The following is an 11,245-nucleotide window of genomic DNA, read 5'->3' as shown; positions in this document are numbered from 1 at the left end:
AAAATATAAATATATTTTACGACACGATAATATTATATTTATTATCATAAAATGTTTTTTTTTATTTTAAGTTGTTTCATAATTGCGTAAATGAATAAACAATATAAATGATCCAACTAATTAAATTATTATGAAAAAAAAAAACAAGCTATGATATCAAATTTAATAGGTTAGCGCTATCATTAAATTCAAACAAAAATTTTTTTACCATTAAGTATTATTAAACTGTTTACAATATATTATAAAAATAATTTAACTTTCTTTTTAAAAAATATTTATACATATTTTAGCATAACATTTTCACAAATAATATATTAGATTTTAATAAAATAGTTAATAAATATTTTAATGATAAAAATATACCATAAACCTTTTATACTAAAAATATTTATCAAATTTATTTAAAGTTTATCTAACATAAAATAAATTTGAAATATATTGGTAAGGACAAATATAGAACAGAAAATTTTTAAATATTTAAAGATATTAGATTTAAAATCTTTCCAGATAACACAAGGCCAACAATTTTTCAAGGTTATTATTAAAAAAATAAATAAATTTCTTATGTTAAAGATTGTAATAAAATAAATTGTCCAGAGTTATGATAAATATTGTAGTTTAAGTGGAACAAAATTTGAAGTAAAAACTTTTAATATATCATATTTTTTTTCCTCTATTAATTATATAAAATATTGTTATTTTTTTTAGGATTAAAAAAATTAAAATTGCACAAATAATGAGATGAAGATAAAATAATAAGGATTATAAAAAAAGGTAATAATTTTAGTTAATGGAAATTTGATAAATTTTAGCTTATTATCATTTATTGTCAATATTTGTGTTATAATTTTTGTAAATACTTTAATAGAAAAAAAGAATAGTAAAACAGGAGATAAGATGTTTCATCTAACTTTGATACTTTTTTATTAGTCTAAAAAAATATGGATATCAAATGATATTATCATAAATTATAATATAATATGTTATTCTATTTTATAAGAAGCAGAAAATTTCCACATATTAAATGTTTTTGAGAGTATGTAAAGTTGATTCTCTTTTTTTTTAATGAAACAAATAAATAATTAGCAATTTATAAAGAAACAAATAACAGTGTAATTGTTTTATATTTAGGTGAAAATTATTTATTGTGATATGCTTAATGAATAACAATTTGTTTTAATACGTGATCTTCTTATATTTTAATCAGAAAAACAAACAAAATATTTTAAAATATATATAAAAATATGTTGATAAAATTTTCATTATATTATTAATTATCATATTTATTTAGATATTTTTAACTCTTTAGCTATTAATTATTATTTGTCCAATAGACATAGCATATTATTTTATTATTAAAATTTATTATAATTAACTTTTATAAATACTTAAAATAAACAAAAATTTATAATAAAAAAAAAGGTGGACGACATATAATATGACAAGAAAGTACCTTTCATAAATTTAATTAGATTTATTTGATTATATAAATAAAAGATAGAAATCAAAGAAACTTATTTTATTTTATTAATACTTTTCATAATACTTTTAATTAAAAATTTTTTATACATAATTAAAATTAATTATTGTCTTGAAGAATTGTTATGTTTATTTTTTTATTTGTTTCAAACTTATGCAAATTCTGTCATATACTCATGTTTGCATATCGGCATTTCAAAAACTTTTTTTTCTTTTTTATTTAACTACATGTAAACAATAGTTTTATAAAGTTTCAATGAATTAAGAGAGTTTCATTTATAATCTTCTGAGAAAGAAAATCTTATTTATAAATTACATGAAAGAGTATTAACACATTTTGAAAGTGTTTTTAATGACTACTTAATATATACTATATATTAAAAAACTATACATACTTATTAATTAATTAACAAAAAAAAAAACAAACTTTTTGTTTATTTTTATTTATTTTATAACTTTAAAAAAAATATTAAATATATATATATCTCAATATATTACAAAATAGGTTAAAAATTTAAAAATTTAAATAAAAAAAGAATGATATTATTATATAAGTAAAAAATAAGATTATATATACATAGACAAATGATTAAAAAAAAACATAAATGTTCACCGGTTGCGAACTTAATTAAATTCATATAATGATTATTAAATCATTTACCATAAAAAGGAATAATAGACTTCTCTCAATAAATATAAACTCTACAGGAAAAAAAAATTAAAAAAAATAACATTTTAAAGTTGTGTTTTTGATCCCATTCTATCTGAAATTGTACTATACACTTCTGAATATAAATCATCATACTCATTATTTTTTTCACACTTAAAATGTTTAATTCCATTTTCTATTTGAGGTTCTGAGATTACATTTTCAAAATTACGACTTTTTTCTAATATAGAAGAAAATGGTTCATATGAATACACATTTTCCATAGTATAATTAATATAATTACTACTCAATGGATATTTTGAAGCTTTTTCAAGCCTCGATGGATTCAATTCTTCTGTATGATATTTTCCAACTATAGAAAAAGTAGGATTTCTCGTTATTTTCTTTTTCCTTGTAGCAATTAAAAATGCAATCACAATTAATAAAGATAATACAACTATAATATTAATAAAATTCCATTGAATATATGAGGTAATATTTTTTTTAATTTTAACTTCTTCTAACTCAATTTCATTAATAACTCCTTTTTTATCAATAATTTCATTTGTCTCTACAATAATATCTTCCACATAATCATTAGTATCTTTGGTTGACTGACAATATTTTCCAAAGAAAGATGGTAGGCAATCACATACTGGTTTAAATTCAGATCCATCACTAGTCATTACACAGGTACCTCCATTTTGACAGGGAAATGAACTACATGATATTTTCTCATGTTGACAATATTTTCCATAAAATCTTCCTTTACATTCACATCTCACAGAACCATCCTTTCCATTTAGGCAAACACCATTATTTTTACATTTATTTTTTTTATGACATGGTTCTATATCAATTTCACAAAATTCTCCTGCCCATCCCTCATTACAGATACATTCATTACCTTTATTTTTACAATAACCATTCTGACATCCAACAGATGGAAGGCATTCCTCACAACTTTTTCCAGTATATCCAGAAAGACAATCACAAGTATCAGGAGCAACACATTTTCCATTTAAACCACATCCAAATTTACAAATTGCTAAAAAAATATTTTATAATTATATTAAACATTTAAAAAATTAACTTCAATTAAAATAACTTACGTTGATCACATTTAATTCCACTCCATCCCTCCTTACAAATTGGCTTTCCATTTTGATCACACTCCACATGTTCATTTTCAAATACATTACTATAACATATCTTTGAACAGTCTGTTCCATAATAATTAACATCACACTTGATACTTGAAAAAAAATGTATAGATGCATTGGTGTTTTCAGCTTTTCCAACATCCAAAAACAAATTACCAGAGTGTAAAAAACTTTGTTTGTATATTATAACAACAGAATCTATAAAATAAAAAAAAACATTGATAAGGTATTTTGACATAAAAAGACACGAGTGCAAACAAAAAGTTACTACAGGTAAACTAATAATTCATCTAAATGATGACAATAAAATAACTAAAAAAGATTTTATTACATTTACTTAATTTGATTGTAATATAATCTTTTTTTGATATAAACTTTTTATCACTATATTAAAATTATACAAATAAAATAGAATAATCTTACCATTTACCTTTACTTCATCATTATTTAATAGTTTTCCTTTTACAATTAATGAATGTGACTTCTGGAAAAAAATAAGTAAATAAATAAATAAATAATTTTTTTAAAAAAAAACTCACAGGCCATGTCATGTCAAATGGAAAAATTAAAACATGTGAAATATTACTATTTGCCTCAGGTATATAATAACCTTTGGGCAGTATAATTGATTTAGTGCCAAATCGGCAATCTCCAGTATCCTCAACAATTGTCTGATATTCTTTAATACATACATTTATTTCAATAGGTGAAATACTTTTTGATATAAAAGAAATTAATTTAACTTCTAATACTCCTTTTGATGATATGTAGGAAAAAATATTGATAAAAAAAAATAGTAAGATAATAATAATATTCATACTAATTATCTATAGAATGTTATATTATAAAAAAAAATTTTCTTAAATATTTTATTTTTCTTATGTTTGTTAGTAAATTTCTAAAAATTTTATATTCTACAAAAAAAAAAAATGATAAAAAAAAAATCTGAAAATAATAATTTAAATAAAAGAAAATACAATATAAAAAGATGTTATACTAATAAACAATGATAAGTAGGTAAAGTGTCATTTATTGTTGGCTAATTAAAAACTGTGAAAAGTATAATTATAAGCTGTCACCTCCTACTTGAGTGGATTATAAAAAAACATGTAGTAATATTATTAAAGTTAAATCAAAAAAAATAAAATTTAAATCTGCTAAGACTATCAATTATAATTAATAATTGATGGTACTTGAAACAACTATCTGTTACAGAATAATGATGATCAACATTTCTTAAAAGTTGACTTTATATATGGCATAGAAAGTAATACTTGTTGTCATTCTCTCTACCAGCAGTTTGGTCAGTTTTGAGCTTATCTAAGAAACGCCTTTATGTTTGAAATGCGGTAATATATGAAGATTTAAAAAATATGATGGCCGTCGGTTGCTATGAATATATTTTCCTATCTATTGACGGAAGGTTTGATCATCTTTATTTAGCTAATAGAAATATTGTCGCATAATATTTTTTATGTTTTTTTAGATAAGAAATATTTTTTGAGCTTAGAGAGAGATATTTAAAAAGTATAGCGAGATAAAGTGCTTGCCGGAAAGATGATATTTTACTTTTGTAAAGAAATTATTACCACCATGTATTGAAGGCCTAACACAAAAATCAATTTATAAATAATACCTGCTTTTTAATGTAACAAATTTCTCAGTGTGAAATATATATTATAATTTTAAAAAAAAACTACTACTTTTAATGATTTAATAAACTATAGAAATAAAAATTAATTTAATTTATAATAAATTTTCACGCAGTTTTAGGTGTATTTTTTTATTATTATAAAATATAAATAATAACTTTTAATGCCACTTAGAATGTTTTATAAAAAAAAAAATTAAAGATATGTATCTGATTCATCTAATGGATATAAGTACGTTATCTAATACATTATTTAATAAATATATATAATATTATATCTTCTATATGATCTCCATAATATTTAAACATAAATATACGTTATAAAATAATATACATTAAAAACTTTAAATAAATAAAAACAAATATCTTACATTGATGTGTAATTTATTAAAATAAAATAGTAAATTGATAAATTAAGAATAGTATAAAAATTTTCTCAAATACATTTATACATTGCATATTATTTTTAAAAAAAAAAATAATATTTTTATTGTGAATGTAATTAAAAAGAATAAATTAAGATGACTATGAATAATTTTACTAAATACAAAATTTATTTTTTTTTTAATCATATTATATCATTTCCCTATAAAAAAAAGTAATAATAATAAATGGAAGCAATATTTTTTTTTTAATTAGTTAAAGTTTATATTAAAATAAATATAATTTATTTTTCTTAAGGGATATTTTCTTTTTTGTCATTTGAATGAGTAGGTTGACAATGTCAATAGTCGGATCTTTTTGATCTATCTATAAACATAAAAGTAAAAGAAAAAAAAAATGCAAAAAAAAGGAATGTTCTTTTGGAGAAGGGCAATAATAGATTTGAATTAAAAAATAAGAGACATCTTTTTTTAAATGTCTTTTAAATTGACCGTTATTTAAAGAGGCAATGGCTATGGGATATATATATGAATAGAGTAATATGAATGATCTTTATATATATATATATATTTTTTTTTTTAATTAAAAATTTAAATTATAGACATTTTATATTATTTTCTAACACCTTAAAGTAGTATTATAATGAGAATAGAATAAATAATTAGTTGGTAAATTGATATATTAAAAAAGTTAAAATAATTTAATTATTCATGAATATAAAAATGTTATTTTTTAATAAAATAACCATTCACTGAGAACCATACTAACATTACTCATTCAATATCATTATAATTGTATTAAAAATAAAAATTGCAAAAAGATAAAATGTTTTAAAAGTTGTAGAAATATATATATATATCAACCTAATAAAATAATGAAACATTCTTTTATCATATTTAAAATAAAATAATGGTTTTTTTTTGTCTTAGAAAATAAAAATTTCCTTATTATTAAAATTAATAGTTACATTCTCGATATTATATTTTGAACAATTAAATTTAAAATTTTAAAGTACATCAAATGACCTTTCTGTATCATTACCTTGAGTTTAGTGTTAGCTAAATACTAAAAAATATATCATATTCTATTGTTAAATTTTATTAAATATTAAAATTTTTAAGTATATAAAAGGTTATAGTAATGTAACAAAAATTTTGATGTACTCAACTTTGTCTATCATAACTTTTTTTTTTTTCAAAAAAAGCGGTATCACTTTTGTAGGTAAGTAATATATTTATATTATAATGTAACAAAATAATTGTAAAGTTTTTTTTTTCCATTTATTATATAATTAAAATTTTCTCTCTATAAAAGATGTTTTTTTTTTTCTTTAAAGTAATATTTTTTTTTCATGTAGATTTATTGACACAATTTTATATTTATATTAAAACACTTTATCGGTACAATAAAAGAAAAATATCAATATTCATTAAGGTATTGTTTGTGTTATCTTTAATATATTAATGATGAATAAGGCATAATTTATTCATATTATCTATTACACAATCTTAAAATATCCTTTATACAACACAATTAAAATAATTTTGACCACTTTAGTAATTAATATTTTTCTGTGAATTATCGAAGCATGACATAATACTTCATTTACAAGACAATATCCTTATTATAACAAATTAAAGTTAATCAATTTAATTAAAATTTTTATCTGATTTAGTGAATTGCCACTGTATACTTGAAATATGTTACTGTAATATTATTAAAATACTACTATTTGTTTGTGTGACGTAATGTGATAAAGTTAATATAAGAAATTTTTTAACTATAAGTAATTAAAATGTTTTAAAAACAATTAAGGTAAATTATATGAACATGGAATAGTAAGTTTGAAATGTAAAATTTATTTATTATTAACTTCTTTTTTTCAAGTATAATATTTCTTGTTTTGAAAAAATTTCTAAAGTCATTTTTTATAATTTTAGAGAATTGTATAGGTAACCACATCTAAGAAAAACTTTTAAAAAGATAATAAATTAGCATGAGATAGACGACATCTATGTAAAATTTTAGACACATGAAACAGACAAACATATTTTTTTATCTTTATCATTTGCCTAACATCAGATGATCTTTCATCACTCCAGACACTATAATCATATTAGAAGTTAAACTAATCAGAATGGAAATTAAATATTCTCAAAATTTAATTCTAATAATAAATTTTTTCTAGAAGTAACTTTTCTACAGTAAATTAAATAATGAATAAGCAATATAATTTTCCATTTCATTAAGATTTTATCCAGATTAACTAATCTACCTATATACCGCTAGATTAAAAAGTATGAATATAAATAAAAAGTACTAATAAATTAAAAAAAATAAACTTTTAATTTTATAAACTATATAAGTTTTTTTTTCCTTATCAAATAAAAATAATATAAAAATAAAAGAATATTTAATATTTTCAAGTATAAAATAATAATAAAATATTATTTATTTGTCTATCCAATCTCTTTGTCTAAATATTTTAATTCCAATAATTCAAATATTTTATGATATATACGTAAAAATAAAAAAAAAATTTGGTAGGTCCTTAATCTGCCATTCAATATTTAAGATATAAAAAGTCGGTAAAATATTATTGTCATTGGGAGGAGAATGGAAAAAAAAATGAAATATTACAGAAAAATTCTATTAAATTTATATTTTATAAAAATTTTAAAACAAAAGATAAATAAAACTTTTATTTGGTTCTTTTTTAAAAATAATGATAAACAGCTTTTATTGTATAATTTATTTTCTTTTTTTTTTTTATTAAATAAACCAACATTTATAGTAATATTTAAAGAATTTTTGAAAAAGATAAACAATTATTTATGATTAATATATAAATTATTTTAACTGTTATTGAATATTTTTTAATTAGTTTATTTAAATAATATTATTTTTGAAAGTACTTGATAATTGATTACAAATTGGTTTTTCAAAAAAAAAGATAATAACTATTTCTTTGATACTTTATAAATTTGTAAGAAAAAAAAATATCTTGAAGTAAAATAATTCTATTTAATAAAATTTGAAAGTACACAGGTTTAATGAACCATAATGATGTTTACTAAAAATATAACTAAAAATTTTTAATTAAAAGTTGGTTCATTTAGTTTAAAAAATATCATTTTTATATTTATTAAAAAAAATAATAATAATTGGATAAAATATATAATTACTTTCAACATCTAATAATAATGTTTTTATTTTGTTGTTGTTACTTCTTGAAATATATTTACATAATGATATTCTCAGGTGTAAAATATGTGAAATAAGGAGTTTCTCAATATTATTAAATAATTATTAAGAAGTAATTTTATGTTAAAATTTTATTCCCTCCAACCAAACATTATAATTATTTTTACATTTCAGATGAGTGTTCTGATATTTTTAATTTAATAAATTTACATTTTTAAATTAATGGTTATTATATGGTTATTTAATATAGTATAACAAGATTATACTTAGTCAAAATAATTAATATTTATTGATAAAAGATTTTTATATCATTTTAAAGGTAAAAAATTTATATAAAAAAGACTAAAAGATATTACATTATTTAAAAATATAATGAATAGTTTATCTTTATTTTGACAATATTGTTGCATAGCTACAAAATATATTTTTTTTCTAAAAAATTTTAAGACTATACATTTATTATTATTTTATCAAACAACAATAATCATATAATTTTAGTCTTACTTCTTTTTTTTTGTTGTATTTTTTATTTTTTTTATATAATATGATCAATAATTATTTATTTACACATTGATAATATATAAAAAGTGTCAAATTTGTAAATTTACATCATTAAAGATTTTTTCAAATTTAAAAATTGATTAAAAAAGACAATTTAACGAGGGCATTAATTTTTGTTAATCATTTTTAATTTATATATAAAGGAAATGATAATTCTATGTTAAAAAAAAACTTTATTTTTGGTTTCATAATTACTACATCAATAATTAAATTTTATACCATAATAAATAAATATAGTCTGTTGTTTTTTTTTGTTAAATATTATTATTTTTATTTATCTCATATAATTACTATTTTATAAGATAATAATAATATATAATATTTTGGTATTTTTTTATATTTATTTATTATTATTTCATTTTTTTTATAATATAAGAATATTCTTTACTTAAAAAAAATTTTTTATTTCTACAAAATTACTTATTATGGTATGGTTAATCTTGGTATATGCTTATCAAACTTGTAAATATCACTAAATAGTTATACTGAGTTTTCTTTTAGTTAAACGATGTATCGAATATATATGTACTCCCCGATGACTCTTTACTAATTTTGGAAAAATTTTTTACCAGCAATATTTTTGACCATAGCATATGTTTCATCTGCTTATGAAGTCATGAACTTGACATAAAAAAATGTTTTGTAAAAATTTTTTCATGTAAATATATAAAGATATAGATGATAGTTTGATGTTAACAAGTGATAAGTAATATATTTTTCTTTTCTTATTTTTATCTATCTTTGTAATTTATATTTTAAATTTTAACTTTTAACTATTCTATTATAAAAATATATAAATAATAAGACTAATTACGTTGAAGCATCAGTTACTTTACTTCCGGAGATTTTGATTGGGAAGTACATTTGTAATGATAAGTTAATAAATGAAAATATATATAAAGTCATTGATGTATAATAACAATAGTATCTTTGACCAAAATTTTAGTTTATTAATGAATAATAGTAAATAAATAATGTCTTATTTATATATTAAAAATATTTTTTTTAAGAAAAAAGAAAAGTATATTTATGTATTATATAAATATATGATCAAAATACATATTTAAATTTTTAATATAATATAACTATTTTTATTCTTTAAACTTATTATATTTTAAATCTATCTTATTAAATAAAATTAAAAAAATCTTTGTAGTTGTTATATGTTATCAAAAATTAGTCTAATTTAGAATGTGCATTTTCTCTTTCATTATTATTAATAAATCCTACCGACTATTTTATGTAGTTTCCTGTAGAAAAGATTTATTTTATGTGTTATTTCTTAAAATTTATTAATAGTATTTCATTCATTAACTTTAATATTGTTATTTATTCTTTCTGGTCTATGTTATTATTATTATTATTTAACAATTGTCTAATTTGTAAATCTACTTTATTTTGACATAATAGTGACCATAAAATATACTTACATTATGATTATCAATCCATCAGGGAGCTATAATATAGTTGCTAAACGGTCTTTACTTTTTACTATTTCTTGTCCTATTAACTACTTTCTCGATTTTTTATTCCATTACGATAAACTGTTATCATTTCATTGAACTTTTTGGTATTTTGGATAATCCCATAAAATTTTATTATTCAATCTTTTTCAATCTTTGGATTTAATACCACAAAAATTTATTAACATTTATAACTTTATTTTGTAATGATAAAGATAAAATACTAAAAAAAAAATATATATATATACAATATAAAACTACTATATATTTATTTTAATTAATCTGTTTCAGATAAGTGTAACGATTAAAATTTATCCATATATTAATTATTTTTTATAATTAAAATAAGATCTATTAATAGATATATAAATTTTTACTACTATATATTTATAAATAAACTAATAAAAAATATAACTTTTTTTAAATATTTTTCTAATAATTTTTATTTGAAATATAACTTAAAAAAAACAACAAAAAAATGGGATAGAAATCTGGTGTTGTCTATCAAAAAATATATCTATTTTTTTTATATGCAAATATCTTTGATTTTTTTTTCTATAAAATGGCATTTAAAAGCTTCAAAATTTTTATGAGAAATATATACAAAATTAATTATATTAATTATATTTATTTATGAATATTCATTATATTGTTTTATTGATATTGAAATTTTTTTTACAATTAATTTATA

The 11,245-nt window shown here is 18.5% G+C and overlaps 1 protein-coding gene across 1 annotated transcript; it reads right to left on the bottom strand.

Moving 5' to 3' along the window:
- Window positions 1-2,214: 2,214 nt before the first annotated feature.
- SRAE_1000226400 (C901) lies at window positions 2,215-4,109 on the bottom strand (the record flags this gene model as incomplete). Its single annotated transcript, XM_024649320.1, has 4 exons — window positions 2,215-3,176; window positions 3,241-3,489; window positions 3,715-3,775; window positions 3,831-4,109. 4 exons carry the CDS (start codon window positions 4,107-4,109, stop codon window positions 2,215-2,217), a joined length of 1,551 nt encoding a protein of 516 aa, XP_024503209.1.
- Between the last annotated feature and the right edge of the window lie 7,136 nt (window positions 4,110-11,245).

The sequence above is a fragment of the Strongyloides ratti genome (assembly GCF_001040885.1).
Source record: "Strongyloides ratti genome assembly S_ratti_ED321, chromosome : 1".
NCBI lineage: Eukaryota > Metazoa > Nematoda > Chromadorea > Rhabditida > Strongyloididae > Strongyloides > Strongyloides ratti.
Note: the sequence above shows the minus strand (reverse complement) of the source record. Positions and strands in the feature narration are given on the sequence as shown.